Genomic DNA, 19,624 nt, shown 5'->3' with positions numbered 1-19,624 from the left:
GGGGGAAGACCTCAGAGGAGGTTCATGAATGTAGTGAGAGGACTAGGGTGAGAGGGAGGCAGATGATCTACTGTGGCTGCCGAAAAATAAAAAGAATTAGACAGAATCTTTAAACATCATCTCCTAATCATACAGCTGGTAATTTACCCTAAAACCCAAAGACTACACGAAAAAAGGTGTTCATTATGGGCGTGGTGTTTTAAAAACGCTTAACCTTTATTTTGAAATCTTTACAGGATGTTGTTCCTGCCTTGTCACTCTATTGCTCTTGGTCTTACGTACTCGTGGTGCCGTCACGCCGCGGATAAACATAAAACCCTGTACATTCAGTTTGGTAAATCAGGCAGATAGGGTTTTGTGTTTACTCTGCTTTGGATTCTGTGTTTCTGATTAGCGTCACCCAGCCACGCTCGTGTTTTGATAAGCGTGTCACCTCTTCTGGATTCCTCCTAAACAAAGCGAATGGCAAACGAGGTGCCAGCCAAGACACATGGAGTTGGAGTCTTCTTGGAGCTGAGGAGAAGGCTTCAGAGTGGACTGCTTATTGTGGGGTAAGTATGTAGCAGATATCGTAAGTACCAAGTAGTCAGAAATGCATGTTTCTTTGGCAAGTACAAGCAAGCCTAGCTAACATTAGCTAACTTAGGTGATGCTACAGCTTCACCATAGCACCGAGAGCAGGCAGGCTAAATGCAATTCAGTGTTTCAGCGAGATACGCTAACGTTTACTAATGTTTGAATTTGAAATTAATACAAAGAACAAGAACTTTAAAAGAAATGATCGTAGAAAGTAGCAAATTGTATTGTGAAACGCCGTTTTAAAGTAAGTGCTTAAAGTAACTCACCCGTGTAAGATAGTGTTTTGAAAATGAATTAACTTTATTGTTGTTGTCTAGACTAAAACCCTATGAATGCGTGGTTAGAAATGTGGCTTGAAGTCTAACACTTTGAATAACCAGTGAAACTGAAAAAGTGCTGTAACAAATCCGTGTGTTACATTACAGTTACATTGCAATAGAGTACCTTCTATAGAAGGTACTCTATTCTATAGAAGGTACTCTATTATACCTTCTATAGAAGGTACTCTATTGCAGTTTTCTATAGTTCTCTAATTCATAATCTTATTTAAGTAAAACTGCAAACATTTTAGTATCAAAATATAGTTAAATTACTAAAGTGGAAGCATTCACAATGGATAATAGCCTTTTTTTTTAAAGTTTTATGTATTATTGAATCATAATCCATCCATCCATTAATGTTTTAGTTAGATGGGCTGAATGAGTTTAATTGCCTATATAATGTTGGGTAGTGTTATCTAGAATAATCCATTATCATTTCTTCCATTCTCTTAGCTGTTTGTCTGGCCTAGAGTTGTACAGACACTGGAGTCCGTCTGAGCAGTCCTAGCACGAGAGGCAGGGTACACCTGGACAGGAGTGTCCAGGGTGTAGCAGACAGTTAACCTAAGTAGCATGTTTTTGGACTAATGGAAAAAGCCAGAGTGCCTTGATAGAGCCAACATAGGGAGTGAGATAACATGCAACCTGTACACAGATGCCCCAGCCAACCAGGAGGTTCGATCCTGTGAGGCAACAGTGTACCACTGTGCTGCCATATGTATATACTAAAGCTTTCAGATTAGCGATTCAGGGTAACAAGTATAACATTTAAAGTTACTGTGGAGTACAAATAGATGACAGTGTAATATAGAAATACTTAAAGCACAAATACACTGAAGTTTTAATATATTATATTTAATGAGTGATAGCGTCAAATTCCACCACTGGTGTTATACACACAGAATAGAATTAAAAAAAAAAAAGAATATTATTATTATTATTATTATTATTATTATTATTATTATTCATAAATCAAACAATAAAATTATATGCTGCTTAAAACACAGAAAAAGCAAATAAAAAAATTACAATAAAATAATTAAAAATTAAAACCAACTGTCATACTATGGCCAGTGAAAAGAGGTGAGTATTAAGAAGTGGTGTTTCTTACCTTGAGGTGGTATACACCTGAGTATATACTACAAAAGCCACTAGATGGGGCTAATGAGATTTGAAATTCAGCAACAAGAGCCCTAGTCCTTTGCTGTCTTTCATAGTATTCAAATAATGGTTGACAGGCTGTTCAATTGTGTGGTTTTACATATAACTACATTATGTAGCACTGTACAGACCTGTGATCAGTAACAGCAGAGCTACCCTCTCTCCAGTGTTTGCCTCTAAAGAAAAAAAGTCCATAAAATGGTTGTATATCCATGTGACTCAGGAAATGCTCAGGCTTTTGACTTTGAACTGTTTTTATTGGTGTTTATTACTGCAGTAGTGTTCATAGTAATAGCTCCTAACTGTGCCACTTCATATATAGTTCTCATCATTTAACGTACCTGATTTCTGTTGTGCAACAAAGGCTCGCTCATTTCTCACTGAGTGAGGCTAATTCTGAGTCCATATGTTTTGAACAAGGGAAAAAGATTAATTTATGCTGGATTGTGTGAAGTTTATGGGTTGTTTTATGTACACATTATGTGACAAGAACAGAAAGTACAAAAGGAGTCAGCCTTTGGAGTTTTTCTTTCATTCAAAAAAAAAAGACAAATGGTGCTCCAAAAGATGATTTGGCCTCCCTCCTGAAGAAAGATCACCAGAATTATTTTTTTTTCTTTTTGTTGCGGTATGCGGTGACCATAAATACAAGGAAAATGTATTATAGTACATGACTTAATGAAAGTATTGTTTTGATTACTTTGACTTTTAAAAATGTCAGAATAAGTGAAGAAAGCCTGTTATATTATCAACAGCCCCAAATCCCAAATATTTATCATTTTTACTTGGAAAATGAATTTTTCAAAGTTGCTAACTAATTATGGTAATATGGGCTATAGATGTGATTGGTCACAGCAGATGGCCGCCTTTCCCTGAGTCCGGTTCTCTCAGAGGTTTCTTGGTAAAAAGGAGTTTTTCCTTCCCACTGTCACCACATGCTTTCTCAAAGGAGGTTGTTTGATTGTGTTGTCTGTCTGTTATTGTAGGGTCTTTACCTTAAAACCTCTACAGGAGTCCAAACAGTTTGTGTTTATTTACACTTACAAACCATCTGCTCTTCAGGAAAGATGTGGCCCAGACGCCTGCAGATGTGGCCATAACAAGTGGAGATTCATCCCTCCACATCCGCACTCCCAGAGGGGTGCTGTACCTGACTCTGCCAGCAGGAGTCACCTTCGAGCAGGGATCCTGCATTCCGACACCTGCGGGAGAATCGTGTGGAGAAGAGCTTCATTTCAGACTGCGCATCAGCGTGGAACGAAGCATGGATGAAGGTAATGCCCAGGGAGACCTCCCTCTGAGTAGCTGCACTCCTACGTGCCAAGACAAGAACAAAGTCTTTTGGTAGCTATTTAGAGCCTTGCTGTCTATTCTGATTTAATTGGGCTGAGTCACTTGGTCATCTGAGAGAGTGAAGGTGTAAATTTTCCTCTCAGGATCCTTAGCAGCGCACAGGCAGCTAATCATCAGCCCAGGAAAGCTCCCTTTAAGTGGTTTGAACGGACTCATCTAAAGCAAACCCCAAAGCCGTTTCATAATATCCCCAAACTCCCATCTTTTGGCGTTCTGTTTGTTTTTGCCATTGTAACAGAAATTTACAGCCAAGCCCCATCAGTGACAGTCCAATCAAACTCGGATTGATCGCCCGCTCTCTATCCAGCCACCTTCACCACCCAGTGTTTCATCGATTTTTGTGCCAAGTCGTAGAAGGTTACCACCCTCTCACCAAATCTGCCTCATTTGTTTGTTTGTTTTTTGCCTTTCGTTCCCCACCCACTTCCCACAGATTCTTCTGCCAGCATGATGAAGATGCTCCGGGCAAAAAAGGCTTATTGTTTCTACTGCCAAGGCTGCATGACAAGGCTGCTCGAGGACAGGTGAGGAGAAGACGGGACGAGGAAGGGCACTGGTGGAAATGGGTTTTTATTTACTCCCTCCTGTGTAGGAAGAGGAGTGATTCTTTATTGATGGCGTGACCCAGCTGTAGGAGTGATAGTCGGAGAGAGAGAGGGGAAAAATTGATGGATTAGAGTTATAGAGTCTGTGTGATGTAAAGGTCTGTGCTAGCCATTAAAAACACAATTGTGTTTCTTACCTTGAGGTGGTTCGACTGGACAGCGGTATTGTTCTTATTGCCTTGTAGCTTTCTCTGGTCAGCAATGTGACATGCTGAAAATTGCAATAGCTGCATTATGGAGACCCTTGCCCTCAGGCTATGTTTCTCAGCTGTAACTCACTAAAAGTTGGCAAAAACATATATATATATATACTTTTTTTCTCTTTTTTTGCAACAAGATGTCAGCAAAGGTTGAAACATCAGGGGAAGAACTCAGTGCAAAATGAAAAGTTATAATTTCCACAGCATTATGGCTCATTGTGCTTTGTAACAAAATGTTCTATTTTATATGTCTGCTCTCAGGTATTAATGGCTGGACTTGCCACATAAAAGACTTCTGTGTAATAAAACTGGGCTGGAATAAAATAAAGAGTAGTATCTTGTAGCTTTAGGTGTTTAGGGTGCATAGCGTCTCTGCTGGCTTCAGTCTTTTTCCAGTTGCAGTTGCCAGGTGTTTTTATTTATTAAAAAAAACAAACAAACAAACAGAAAAACAAAAGTTCTGGGTCCTGCCACTCCAGCACCCAACAGCAATTTACAAGTTAGTGGACAGTGGAAAAAGGAAAAGGGCGAGGTAAACACCACTCATCCAATGAGCTGTAATGTGTGCTCAATTTACTGTAAATGTTGCTTACAATCATTGTCATTTATTTACCCCAGTTGGAAAACTCTGTAGTTACAAAATGAAGCCATCTGGTTACTGGAGTCAGGGGGCGTGTGACAGGTGGAGCACACTGCTCTCCGCGAGGCTACACATCACTTAATTCGAGTCACTCAACTGCATCTTTCTGCTGTGATTGTGATGTTTGTGCCTTTTGGATTATTGTGCTGGAATTATGTGACTAATATTATGACTTGCTGTCCCAAGAAGTTTGGGCTTAAATTTGGTTTGTGAAATTGTGTTTTTATGTTGTTGTTTTTTTGTCTGTTATTAATTAGCCGTTATTTATTTGTGCATTAAACCCCTACAGTTTACCATGCTTTAGCTGCTAACTTGGCATGCCACCCTTTCCAAATATGGCCAAACCAACATTAATATTATAATATGCAGAGTCCAAAGCCAGTGTTTGATTGTTAGTAACTGGTGTAGTTCCAGTTTTTTACAACTAAAGGCCAAATATTTCCTCCTTTTGAGCCATTTCCATGGCTCAAGCTTGTCCTCTTGCCACCCTGTGGGATCTGGAGACTTTGGAACCTGGGTCAGCTCTTTTGGGTCTTTGTCATATTCCTTGAGCTGCCACTGGAAGATGCTGCTACAACCAGGAAGTGCCTGTGCTCTGAGGAAGGATATTGACTACATTTAAGAAACTCCTGGGAAAAAAAAAATGTAGTTGGATGACCTATCATCATCATTTTTTTTTTTTTAGCTAATTATACTCTTCTGTATTTTGATTTTTCGCCAGCTCTCTGGGATCTCTGTGCTTATTGAGAGATAACGCCTCTCACTAAGACAAGAACCAATTAGCACCGTGTTTAAATATTGCTGAACAATAAACACTGTAATTGCTTTTTTTTCTTATTATTTTTCCTCTTTTTCAGAGTGTTTAAGCGAGTTCTTCCTCTCCCTAATGGTAACTGGAACGCCATCGTGGATGACTGGTGTTGTCACCCAGACCCGTTTGCTAACAAGAAACTGTTACCCCGAGCAGAAGATTGTTTAATGGGCGATTCCTTTGTGCTGTTAGCCCGTGATGGCAGCTGTGAGCAGACTCTGACTGAGGAAGTGAGTCCTGTTGGCACACAGGACAGCCAAGATCCAAAGGTGAGGGACGTGCAACAGAAATGGCTCCTGTTTATGCAATTAGTACAAAAAGATTTCAGTAGATTTTCCATCCATTCATCTATCCATCCAGACACTCTCTTCTTAGACCAAGCAAAATCAGACTGTGCAGATGAAGATTGATCCCCCTCTTCGTCCATTAGTCATTCTCCACACAACCCGCTCAACACAGGCACAACTGCATGACTAAAGCTGAGAGACAAAGTGCAGGAAAAACAATTGGGCTGCTGTAATTCTCTCTCTGTGTTACATCCTTTTCTGTCTTCCAACCTAGCTATAGCAGCTACTAAATTTTAAAACTGCTGAGTTATAGGTGGCTGCTTTGTGGTGATCCGTTTCTGGATGTCTCTATCTATGGTGTGCACAGAAACCTTGCCGCAGACTGGCCCTCATCTCCTGTGCGAGCTGTTCGTCAGTGCTCGGAGAGGCCGTCGCACCAGGTAGGGGACGATTGTTGCAAGTTTTTATAAATAAACAGCATTTCAACAAGCATGTGCGAGCCCTCTCCCGTGTGGTGTCTTCCAGAAACGCTGAAGCTGTACGTCACACAGGTGGTGGTGGAGCCTGCTGTGGGAGACAGAAAGCCAGAAGCTTCACTGAACAGGCAGGTTTTTGTTTTGTTTTTTTTATCCTTTCAAATCCATACGAGGGACTGTCGGTGCCAAAGATTCTGTTCGCATGCACATGTCGACTGAACACGTGATAGAACATTTGTTGATGCCAGTGCAACTTTACTTCTGAGCTTCCTTTCATTTTATCCACGTTGTTGTGAATCTTGTGTCGGTGCGTTGTTTGGCTACGTTATTGCAATTGCCACCCTGAAGGCACTGTCTTTGTTATTGTCCCATGCTGTATAAAACTGAACTAGTGTTTAAAGCATGAAAAATGTTTGCAGTGCAGTGTGGATGTGAATTCTTGGCAAAAATGGAACCTCATTTTCCACAGATGACAAGAAGGCATCTGTTGCTTTTAAATTACACTATTTTATAGAAAATAATCCCTTTTTTTTTTTTTTTTCATTTCAGGTTATTTGGTGGTGGGGGGGGGGTCGAGTCACACAAGCTCTAGTCAGGCTTTACTTTCTCTATAGTTTCATCATTATGACTGCTGTTGGATATTTTTAGCCCTTCACAATAAAATCAGTACGATGACTATAAATCAGTTCAGGTCCATTTGTATGTTTTTCTCAAGTATCTGACACACCGCTGATTGGATTTTACTGGATCTTGGGGGTGAATGAGGCATATCAGCACTGTGTTCAGGCTTCTTCAAAAATGATTGCAGTCTAGGTCTGAATTAAACACTTTAATAACCACATCTCCCACTGCACCAGTCTGAATAATTCAAAAATCTGCACATAAGCGTTTCTCGTCTACGGCCTCATCATTTGATTAACCGGCTCATAAAAACCAACTTTTACCAGACATATTTTATTTTTGTTTTTTTGTTTGTTTTTGTAAACTTTGATCAGGCAGAATCATCTCCTAAGATAGTGTTTGCTCCAATCTGTTGCCTTTTCAGGACAGAATATGTAAAGTGAATGAACATCGTGTCTCTCTTGGACAGATCTCTGTTTGTGGAGAGGACGGTAGCTGTTAGGTTGCTGGAGCTGTCAAACTCATTGAGCACCTACCACTTCTCTGTCCAGACTCCCGATGGAAAAGCCTTCCTGTTGGTAAGAACCACCCAGCATAATCAGAAAAATAAATGACTTCTAAATACAAATCAAGTACTCTATTATTTAAGAAACGGAAAAAGATTGACTGTGATTGTGTCGTGTGTAGCATTCCCCCGGTGCGTCCAACAGAGTGAGTGAGTAAATTTTAGATAAAAATGCTTGGTTATATAAGGTTTTTGGGGTTATTTATTTATTTATTTTTGTGAATGAGGATTATAGTAGAAAACACAGAATACTCAAGTTGAGTAGTAAGGTGCTATAATCAGTTTATTGTCTTGCCCAAGGATGCATTTTGCTCTTCTCCAACAATGCACTGTTCTGTCTTTGTAATATTCTTCTAGTTTTTGGAATAATATCTGTTGTGCTATCATTTTGTTCCTAATCCATTGTAAGAAAATCGTGGCGGACAGACTCCTTATGCTAGTAAATTTCTTGTCATAGCTTCTAATAGTCTTGTTTGGTGGAAATGAGTGCAGCTGGTTCCAGATCAGGCATCATGTCAGTGGAAAATGTGTATCTGACATGTGAACAGGTTTATTCATAAAATTGTGTTTTTGTTTTCTCAGTTTTACCTGATGTTGGAGTTGAAACATTTTCACAGTAAAAATGTCCAAAAACTATTCCAGTGTTCTGGTTGTGTTCTTGGCAGATATTAAACAGCAGCACATTAAAACTCATCAGTAAAACTCGGGATGGCAGTAACAGTATAATTAATCTTGTGTGAAACTGGGCTGAAAAGGAGCATATTCCAAATGAGAAAAAAATGATTGGAAAAATCAACGTTTCCACCTCTGTTCTCCCATTATTACACATCAGTATGAGGAATCATATTGCAGTAGTAACCCTTGATTTACACTGAACTTAGAGAATAGAACTTAAACCTGTGTTATCCTACAGAATAAAGAAATATTTTCATCTTTCATGTTGAATCAGCTGTACCAGAATAGACCATTTTATTTCTGAAAATCAAACTAATGAATGTATATCATCTCTCTGCTTTGTGATGTGTGACTCCTCACCCACATATCACATATACCCATATGTCTCAAGTGTTAAGTGACCTGTCTGCTCCTCCTGCAGCTCTGGCTCTTGAACAGCGACTCCATCATAGCATCAGTCCCGGAGACACGTGTCGGGACTGAGAGGTCCAATGGCTCCCCTGCTCTTCACAGTCCATCACCCAGAGCTACGAGAGCCCTGAAACTCCTCTACATAGCCTGCTCTGACACGGGCATCCAGCAGAGAGAGTAAGAGAGGACACTTAACATATCCCCCCCCCCTTCCCCTTCAATCTTTGTTTTCCTCCTCCTAATCTTATCCTTTCATCTCTCTTGCGCACCTTCTCAATCACCATCTCTCTTGGCTCACTGTGAGGGATGAAAGCCTACTTTGTTGGTGAACAGACTCTAGGTGTTAATAGAACACGTTGCTCTAAGGGTCCCTGCTCGGATATAATTGTCTGTTATCCTGCGAATGAGCTTCCCATCAAAGCTGCCTCAAAGTTGTCAGCAGCATGTTTGTTGCACGCATAAGGGGTTGTTATGTTGTTTTGACTGTATTGAGGCTCTGTGTGCCTTGCTGTGATGCATTAGAGAAGTGTAGGTGGATGTGCTGCATGTGGTTCTCCATGCTCAGTACAGCAGCACCCCACTGGAAGAGCCTTCCACCCTCATTATTTTCAACAGAATCAGAGCTCAGCAGTTTTTTCCCCCCCCCCCACCCTCCTCTTTCTTCCCTTTTTCATTCCCGCTGCCGGGGAAGAGTGAAAGCAGAACAGAACAGGTTTTGTTGTTTCATCCGTTTTGACAAGTTATGATGGAGAAACGATAATTAGAGACAACACTAACCCAAAGGAGAAATAAGGCTGGTCTTCTCAGCCATAGTAGTAAGAGTTAAGAGGAATATTGTAATGTACTGTTAAGCTGAGTGATGCATGGGTACAGAGAGTTGATTCCTCTTACACAAGCTATGAATGCATCTTCAGGGGAAGTGAGAGACTAGGACATACTTTCAAAACAATCTGCTCCTTTCTTTATTGTGCTGTACTTTGTCCACCTCGAGTTTACCCAATAACTCCTACAAATAAATAACACTCTCTCAAACAGCCCATGTAAGCACTCCTCAATAGAAATATTAGTGATTCACTTTATTTAAAAAAACAAAAGAAAAACAAAGCAAGTGTTGGAGGCTGAGGCACAAACACAGCTAACCTTTCACAAGAAGAGTGGTGTGGTTAAGTCTAGACAACGTCCTGATTGTTTTGTTTTAGGAAAAGATCACGGTTTCAGTTAAAAATACACCCTTTCATAACATTGCAGTCATGTTGGAGAGCTCACGCTTTGTCAGCACAATTTATATTTACTCACTCACAGTCTTAAAATGGCGCTTAACTTTAAGACCTAATTATAGGTAGCAATCATAGACTGTAAATAAAAGATCAACACTGCCACTGTGACATCACTCAGTGGTTTATAGACTTCCATTTTGAAGCCTCCATTTTGACTGCTGCTGTCTTTGTTTCTTTGAAGCAAAACTTAACCATATCCTGAGAAAAGGGTAGAAGAGGGGAGTAAACAAGAAAGCAAGTTTCTTCAGTGATATCAGTAAGCATACACATGCCGACAGGAAGTCCATATCCGAGAGAAAGAGTTGTGAGCTAGAGAGGCTTCATCCTAGACCAGTAGGTACATCAGCTAAGAGTTGAATTCCTACATTCTGAGACACCCAAAAATGTGGAGTTGTAAGTCACGTATGCTTTTACAGATTCAGGCAGGGACCATCATACTGCTTAGCTATGTTAGCGTGGTGAGCACGGCAAATTTGCCGCCATTTTTCACTTAATGTCACTAAACTCTGTACATTTAGGATATAACACAAGTGAAACTGGTAATACGACAGTTTACCTCGCTTAGAGTTGTCACAGATGGGGAAATAGTTATTACTCACAGTTTTTACTCACTTTTGGCAGATGCCTCAAGTGGCCATTTGAGGACATGGCGATTTTCAATTCAATTCAGTTTTATTTATATAGCGCCAAAGAAACCTCGATACTTACTGCTGATCCATCAGTTTCTCATTTTTATGCTTATTAAGTGGCTTGTGCACCATATTAATTACAAAAAATAAGGTAACAAAAGTGACAAGGCGTTTCATTGTGTCACACACGTACTCCTTTTTTATTGACATGTTGTTTATGTAACATGGCTTCAGCAGATACCAGATATTACAGGAACCCATCACAAATAAAGATTATTTTAAAAAGGATCTTTTTTGTTGTGGCAAACTTGCCAAGAAATAGGCTAAACAAGATATTTTGTTCTTAAAGTAAACATGTCACAACCCTCTGGTTGTGAAACTACTATTTATCATAGTGAAACTGTATCTGAACAGTTTTAAACATGCTTTATTTTTGACTGCAGTCACCTATTGGGCAACATCAGCCCAGCCAGTTTGGGTCTGTCTTTATTTTTCTTTTTTCCCTTTTCAATTGTTCTGTGTTTAATCCTGCCGTGAACTCCACGTCTTCTTAGAGAATAAGCTTCACGTTGGTGGGCTGCTTTTTAGAATTTTACCCATTTCTGCAATTTGAATTTTTGAAGTTTAGCGAAGCTAAATGCCGGTGTGACTCACACTTCCATCCCCCCCACATAATTTACCATTCACCCTTCATCACTCATCTCTGACATTTTTAAATTAAATGTTATGCCTGGGGAGCTGAAGTCCCGGGATGACGGCCCTCTTATTCAGGATACAGCTGGTTACAGTTCAGTGCAGCCAGTGGTTGCAGTACGCGTTGTTAAAACTGCCAATAATTGGCTAGAGAATCAGTGAGCCAGTGCCTAAGTGGATTAGGCTTGTCACTAATGGCAGTTATTTGATTATAAATTGAGTGAAAGTCGCAGGCACCATCACTGTCCCGGTACAATAGAGAAACAGGAGGTCTAATAGATGTGGAAAGTGAGTCTAATGAAAAACACACATGCACAACTTGTTCATAATGTCTAATCAACTCCTACAAAGCGTTATGATGTTGGCTGGTTGGGGTTCAGTACAGCCACAGTTGCCTTTTTTTTTTTTTTTTTGACTGTCTTTCATCTTAAGTACAACTGCCAAAACTTTGAGGAGACTTTACCCTTTCAGAAACTGCACAGACGGCTAAATGTCACCCAAACAAACTGGATCAGCACCTCACGCTGACAGACCATCAATCTTGGTTCTCTCAATCACTCTTCCTCTTCTCTCTTCAGCCCTTTCTTTTTGTCCTTGTCTTGAACACACACTTCATCAGCCTCACAGACACGTATAGCGACACGCGCTCACACAGGTTATAAATCCATGTGTTTGGATATGTGGTTATCAGTTTACAGTTTAAAACTAGTCAATTAAAATGGCAGGACGACCACTTCAACTTGAGATTTACGGTAGCTTTTCTGGACTTCATTTTGGTCGTAAAATGCTAAGGCAGTCACAATAAATCATTGCTTCTCTCTGTGTTTTCAGCACTGTAACTAGTTGGGAGGTCAGTGTCATAGGACATCCTGTGGTGCTGCCACTAAAGGTGTGTGAGGAGCTGCTGCACGTGATGGATGACAGCAACTCAACACTTCCCGCGTCGATGCGTTGCATGAGGTCCTATGAGGTGAGACGTTTACCATGTATTGTAAAGCCATATTCATTGGTTGCTTATCTTTATTACATAAGCAAAGAGAGAGGGAACTTCATGTACCTTTTAGCTTTCTACCTTTTGTAAAAAGCTGTATTAGCAGCACCACAGGCTTTGTTTTAGTTGACAGCGCTTGCTTACTGCTCCCCCTTTTTCCATACAGCGCCTTGTTTCTCCATTATTCAGTAGTGCTTGACAGTGTTTTTATCCCGCCTTAATTAATTTCATGATTCAGAGCTTTCAGTTAACAGCCTCGCTTTAGGGATTATGTGGGTCAAATGTAAGACTTTTCTTTTGTCAGCCTTATTTCAGCTCCTATACACCTGTAATTGTGCAAAATGTGTATATTTAGCCCGAGTTGCCAAGGAAAGCCATGCGACTAGAAAACGGGAGGCGTTAACTTTGCTGACAAGTCTATTCTCTCTGAGGCTTTAAACAGTGATGGGGTAATTAGTGCCATTATCCTCCACTTACTTCTCAGAAAGTTTGGGACTCCTACCTCTTAAACAAGTCTGCTAAAAATTACAAAGGCTAGATTTGAGCCTCAAAATCCACATTCTAAATCTCATTCTGATGCTTGGTTTGAGCTTGAGCAGATTACTGTGACTATAAGCATATATGCCTCAATGCCAGAATGCTTTGATTGGCTGAATAAATATTTTCATTAGCAGTTGAACAGGTGTACCTAAGAAAGTGAACGTCTTTATATTCCATTTATTTCTAACACAGCCTGATAATTAAGATGAGACCCAGATAAGGTAAGGTTTAAAGAAATAATCATCAATGACCAACTGATTTGTGACTTGGAGAACCAGTGGAGAACTGAAGAACTGAGTATAAGCACTGATGAAGATATAATTAGGAACTTGTAATTTCACACACTCAAATCTCTGCTTATTGCCTACGTGATAGGTTGTGGTATTTCAGCGCTACTTTAAGATAAGCTAATAGACTTGGGAATTTACAAGTGGATGTTTACACTTTTTTTTTCTTCCCCTAGCTCAGGAAATGGAAATGCCATGGCAAAGGACCAGATCGCTCTCTGGCCCTGTCCATGTAAACCACATTAAATTCCCATCATCCACATATAAAACAATCCGCTCAGCACTTATCCCTTTGTGGCTGATACATGGGCACTACTGGAACCCAGACGCTGGGTTTGTAGGTACCCCACACTCTGTTATGTCAGTTACCAGCCTCCTTTGCTACTACTAATATGTTCTCTAGTTGCTTTCCTCAAATGAAGATTAGTTTAAACTGCTACCTGTCCACTTCTCCTCACTAGCTACCAAACTTTATAGTGATTCCACAAGCTCTGCTCTTCAATTTTGTGCTAGTCTCTTATGGCATATGCCATAATAAGGATATCCCCTTAAGGCATAAGGAAGCCCACTCTTTTGTTCTCTTTGATGGCTGCTGTTTGTCCCAGGCTCCCTAATGAAATGCGCTGGGAGGGAAATCTTAAGACTCTGCTATATTATTTTGACTAAGATCTGAATTTGACTCGTCTGCTTTCATTCCTCACGCATAAAAACTGAAGTCCACCAGTTTACATCAACACTAACATAATGATAAACTTAGATGAAGCCACTTTTCCTTCTTCCTTCTTATGAGGGTAGTGGTCTTTAAAGCTTAAACATTCCTCACTATGGAATTGCCGTCTCGCCACAATCCTTAAGGGTGAGACACTAATAAAAGGTCAGCTCTGTCTCTCACCCCCCCGGGTGCGCGCGCGCACACACACACACACACATATTGTGGTACAATAATGAGCAGTATTTTTGCTTTCTCTGGTAACAACATGACAGCGGCGGGTGGAGCGGAGGGAAATTGGGCCCTGTTGAAATGGAGAAGGTTGCAGAGAGAGCGACCCAGACAAGAGACACAGTATCTGTCTGGTGGAAGCGGTTGTAACAGTAAAGAGAGTGTGATAAATTGACACACTCAAACATTTCCTGATAATAGGAGCCTCTTGTGCTGCAGGCGGCAGAGTACGGGAAGGTAATGTGATCATAGGGTTATCTAGAATTACCGGAGACTGTCTGAGAAGAGTATGTGAGACTCACTGTTTGAAAACACAACAGAGTATCAAAGCATGTAGTGTGGCATCCACCAATGATCTGAAGAATTATTTCTGCTGCTTAGACTGTTGAGTGAGTAAAAGGCTTACTGTTATAGTTATAGTAACATACACTTGGCAAATGGAGGGTCACTGGTTCAATTCCAGCCAGATATGGTATTGCATATGTGGACCTACCTGCTATGACAGACAAAAGTAGATTTTGACTATATTTAAAGTAAATTAAATAAAGTGAATTTTGTGTTGTGTTCATGATCTTGGTCAGTATATGTAATGGCTACTTTTCAGGTAATATATTACAAAACCATATAATATGTAGTGTCTGTAATGTTGTTTCCAGTGCAGCTGTGTTCCGTTCATGGCATGGCTTTAATCGTAACAGCAACATCTTGAAGCAGAGATGTAGTTTGTACTGGGTCTTTTATTTTGAAAATTGACCAGATTCTCTCTTGTCCCGTCCCTGTGTCTGACTTCCTGCTGTTACTTATGTAAATGAAAGTCTGTAGTCATTTGAAAAATGGATATTTCACAAGCCTTTAGGTAGCTCTGAGAAAAACTAAGTCTACTTTTGCTCCGTCTACTCTTTATATAGAAAGTAAGAGGATAAGCAAGCCTATAAAGGCAGAAGTTTTGGCAGTTTACTGGTCTGAAGCATGCATGTCCTACGAAGATGGGTGCATTGTGTTAAGTGTGTTAACAGAATGCCAGTATTTCCAAAGGAGTAGACTTCCCAGCAAATTCACCCCCAAGTTGTACAATACTCAGAGAAATTGCAACAAACCCAAAGATTTACATCTCAGACTCTACAGGCCACAGTGAGCATGTTAAATATTAAAGTTCATGACAGAACAATTAGAAAACGACTGAACAAGTACGGCATGTTTGCAAGAGTTTCAAGGAGTAAGTCCCTTGTCTATAAAAAGAATATGGTAGCATGGGTTGGATTTAGAAAGTTGCAAGACTTCTGGAACAGTGTCTAATGGACAGATGACATGGAGTATAATTACCTTAAACTGAACACCAGCATAGCAGCACAAGAACCTCCTGTTAAGCTGTTAAGCACAGTGGTGGAGTGGTGATGTCTTTTGAGCTTGTTGTGCAGCCACGTGATCTGCACTCAGTGAAGCACTCACTTAGTTAACCATGAACTCTATACCAAAGTATTCCACGTTAGGTCGTCTGTCCTGACAGCTAAAGCTTGGCTGTAATTAGGTCATGCAGCAGCAAATCTACAACAGAACCTCTGAAAAAGAAAAGAATGAAGGGGTCGCAGTCACCAAGTCAAAGTCCAGACCTTAACCTGACTGAAATGCTGTGATGGACTAAAGTAATGTTGTAAAGAAGAATGGACCAAAATTACTCCCCAATGATTGATAAAATCAAGACTGATAAAGTCATACAGAAAACCATCACTGCAAGTTAATAGTGCTAAATGTTGGTTTTACAAGTTACTGACTCATAGCATGTACTTACATTTGTGTGACTATAGGAAATAATAATGGCTCTTAAAACTCAATGTATTCACTCATGCTGAGCTTAGGAGCTAATAAAAGACCTTTTCAGCAAGTCATAGTTGTACAAGTACAGGTAACTACTGAATATACTGTGGGAGTACACATGCTGGATCTTTGGAATGACTTATCACGACGCTTAATTGAAACTTCATTAAAGTTAGTAGTCATTCTTTCATGTGTCGTGCCTACATTTAACTTCTCAGCAGATTACTAACTTTTACCTACACTGGCTTCCATTTACTGAGCTCACTTTCAAAGTTCTGATATTGTGCATGTTGGCTCACTGTCACCCTGTCAAGGCTGACTGGGACACTTGAATAGAACTGAGCCATTTTTAATGTGATTAGTGACAGCACTTCTTGTGATATGACAAGTGAAAATGTTCGCTGTGAAAAAGCTTTTTACAGGGCCCGGGAACGGCTCACCAAATGGAATGAGCTGCCATTGTCATTAATTACACCTTTTGAGTAGCAACCACAACAGCCTCTTATCACTACCACAGCACTTCGGCATTGTTTGCAGCTAACTGTGTTGAATCAGTTGTGTTTCTAGATCTGAGTTTCTTTGTTTAATTTCAGTCAGTGTGACCAGATCAAAGTCTGCACCGTAGCTGTGCCCATTATTATGCTACATGTGGAATGTGTGGACTGCTGGGTTCCCCGCCTTGCGTCCCTGGGCCTGCCAGCGTAATGGGGTGTAAAGTAGATCGAGCTCGGAGTGTCACTCTTGAGCCTGCAAACAGACAACGCCTCCCTCCTCCCCCTCTGCTTCATTAATCTCCCTCTCACACACACTGAGATGGCATGTAGCTCAGACAGAAAAGTGATCCAGTGTTGAACAATGGAGAAGCAGGAAGATCCATCGATCGTGCAGTGTTTCTGCAGTCCACATGCCATCACATCAGGAACACAGCTGCACTTTGAAAGAAATGACTTCATCCGAGTTGCACGCGTAGTGATTCATTGAACAGGGAATTAATTAACACACGGGGGGTGTGACCCTGTTCTCAGTTAAATGTTTACATCACTGGACTCTGTTCTAAACATGAAGATATGAATAAAGTTGATTATATGTTGGTTACCTCCAAACTTTATTGGAGACCTAATAGATGAGACTCTAAAGAAGTGCTTTGTCTTATACTTCCTCACATGCCCCCCCCCCCCCCCCCCCCCCCAGTTTTTCTTTTTCTTTTTTTAATGAAATCCCTTAGTTCTCTAGTAACTCATGAATGGCATTTTCTATGACAGGTTAAGAGTATCCTGTATTCGGGCTAGTAATAACTTGATAGCAGCTATAATCTGAAGCGATAAAGAAAAACACATCATTATTATTTATTTATCAGTTTTAACTGCTGGGAACTCGCTGTGTTTCTTTCATCACCTTCTACTCTTCCAGACCTCTTTCAGTTCTTCACAGGCAAAGACATGTCCTCAGTGCTGCTGGCCAAGTTTGGAGTGTTATGATAGTAGAGTTCTGGCACCAAGAATCAAAGAGCGTGTTTACTCGAGTGACTTCCTTAAACCAGGCTCCTGTCATTGTCTCACTACCTTTAATACCCACACTTTAACTGTAAAAGCCGCTGAACTAAAGAGCTGTCGTGTAGAGATGAAAACTAAAACTAGAAAAGGTGGTCTCTCACCACAGCTAGGTGTATTACTCTGAAGGATTTGCTGTGCGATGATGTATAAAATCTGAATTCTGATAGATCAAAAACACCCTTAAGTATATTAATGAGGCAGATCTGCTGTCAGCATCCCAAAAGACTTTGGAGAAGCTTTTTGTTTTTCAAATTCCAATAATTCTAATAATAAAAATTTAAATTCTAACAATATAGACAAGTGACTTTAAAAGGGGGAAGAAAAAGTCAAATCTATTTACCTCGACTTGGTTACCAGGTTTTCAACCCACTTCATAGTTGATGCCAAAGATGAATAACAACAAGCTGTGGGCCAGAAAACTGGTAATGCTGGCAGCTTACCTTTGTTATCTATATGTGAGCAATCATTGAGTCCCTCAGACTGAATTTGACGCATGTGGTAGGTTTGTTTTCTTCATGTGGGTTGCATATTTCAGGGTTCCTATTATGTGTGGAGTCTTTCTGAAAGATGTGTTATTTTCTCAAATAGTAAATGAGGAATCTCACAGATTAATAAAAGTTAATGTACGTGTTTTGTCCAAGCAGGGGAAACATTTAAGCATTTAATTTAATGTTGCAGAAGGGAAGAAACCTGCAGCTTTTTCTTTAAACGTTCTGAAAACCAGTGGTTTTAATCAGCTTCTCACACTGAGGGATGGCGCCCTTCCAATCACAAGTCTGTCTCTGCTTCGTCTCCTTTTTCTTGGACTTAGCAGCAGCAGCTCACCTCTCGTTGCCATTTCTTATCATTTGTATGAATTACCACTGATGCGCTTGAGCAGTGAGCAGACATTGGCACAGGGACGGAGAAGACAGGGCCTTGAGTGAGGCAAATGCCCTCATCTATCATCCCAATATAGAGCCCTCAGTGGAGCACAACCATTGTCTGCAGCAGGCACACACCCAGGAATAGCAGATGGAGGGAGGATGGGGCGAGCTGATTTGTTTTCTGGGCTTTGTTTATCTGAATGTGTGTTTTTGAAGTTGATTAAATCTCTACCACCTGTGTTTTTTGTTTTTTTGCTGTTTGAAGACAGTAATTGCAGATAATGTGCTCCTGAGCTGATCAGTGGACTGTAGAGATTGAGTACATCTGTGGTTTGGCCAACAACAGAAAAAGAAAACTGTACACTTGCCCATTGCAAACTGGAATTTGACCAAATGCTGAAGTTCCATTTATTTTTCCATGTTGTGAGTTTCTGCATAGATTTTCACTCTTTACTAAACTTGTGCTTGTCATTTCTAGGTGGCGTACTTAAGGCTGTGAGATCGCAGGTCAGAAGGCTAGGTGGTCAGGACTCCCACTCATCACTCTTGGTTACATATTTCAAGAACTACTGGGAACAGCCAGGATTACATGTGCCGTTTCTTTAAGTTAACATCCCCCCAGTGCACTGAGAGAATGGGAATGGAATTTACTGCAGGAGGGGGAGAAGTGCACCAAGCAGGCTGTAGCTTGTTAAGCACGTCAAGTTGTGGATTGCGGTTGCTTCTGTCAGAATATTTTAGTGTGTCATCACCTGCACTTAGATTCATGTTGAAACAGGATGATGGCACACTACATTTGTAGTTCCAATGATCTTGAAATGTATCACAATGGTACAAAAGCCTGTGTATATGTGTTGGGTTTGTTTGTTTTTTTTTGACAATTCTTAGCAAAGAACCTGAATAAACATTTGCCTAAAAGAATCACCTCTCTTTTTTTTTGTCTTACCTCCCTGAGATGACTGCTGGTTGATATGTGGGACATTGTTCTTCAGTTGGCTCTTGATGAAGGCTTATTATGGGAACACTTCAGCCCCAGGGCACAGCAGCACATCTTCCACTTGAGAGTAATTACAGCTCATGGAGCTAGGTGATTTTTTTTTTTTTTTTTTTTTTGTCTTGTTGTGGGTTTGTTTGGGAGTGTGTACCAGTTATTGATAGTATTTATATAATGTGCGTGATATGAGGAATTATTGTCAAAAAGGATGTTTATACTTTGAAAGTGGTCCTTTTCGTTTGAAATAATTGCTCTACTTCCAGATGGATGGAAATTCATGCAGACGGTCAGGATTTCCAACAGAGAAATCTTTGGTGGTCCCACAGATGGTGTGA

The 19,624-nt window shown here is 40.4% G+C and overlaps 1 protein-coding gene across 1 annotated transcript; it reads left to right on the top strand.

The window, feature by feature from the left end:
* The first annotated feature begins 263 nt into the window (after positions 1-263).
* Positions 264-19,216, top strand: ube3d (ubiquitin protein ligase E3D). The gene is made up of 10 exons (XM_080896491.1): positions 264-551; positions 3,123-3,334; positions 3,847-3,937; positions 5,716-5,938; positions 6,324-6,396; positions 6,482-6,560; positions 7,523-7,631; positions 8,715-8,881; positions 12,135-12,273; positions 18,774-19,216. The coding sequence occupies exons 1-10, from the start codon at positions 463-465 to the stop codon at positions 18,792-18,794; spliced, it is 1,203 nt and encodes a 400-aa protein (XP_080752617.1). The 5' UTR covers positions 264-462; the 3' UTR covers positions 18,795-19,216.
* Positions 19,217-19,624: the final 408 nt, after the last annotated feature.

Source organism: Rhamphochromis sp. 'chilingali' (assembly GCF_963969265.1).
Source record: "Rhamphochromis sp. 'chilingali' genome assembly, chromosome: 11".
NCBI lineage: Eukaryota > Metazoa > Chordata > Actinopteri > Cichliformes > Cichlidae > Rhamphochromis > Rhamphochromis sp. 'chilingali'.
Note: the sequence above shows the minus strand (reverse complement) of the source record. Positions and strands in the feature narration are given on the sequence as shown.

What these genes read in the sequence shown, in the direction of transcription:
- ube3d (XM_080896491.1), top strand. Translation starts at nt 463, where the DNA reads ATGGCAAACGAGGTGCCAGCCAAGACACATGGAGTTGGAGTCTTCTTG. An exon ending in AGTGGACTGCTTATTGTGGG is followed by an intron (nt 552 to 3,122) that starts GTAAGTATGTAG and finishes TCTGCTCTTCAG; the next exon opens with GAAAGATGTGGCCCAGACGC. An exon ending in CGGAGAGGCCGTCGCACCAG is followed by an intron (nt 6,397 to 6,481) that starts GTAGGGGACGAT and finishes GGTGTCTTCCAG; the next exon opens with AAACGCTGAAGCTGTACGTC.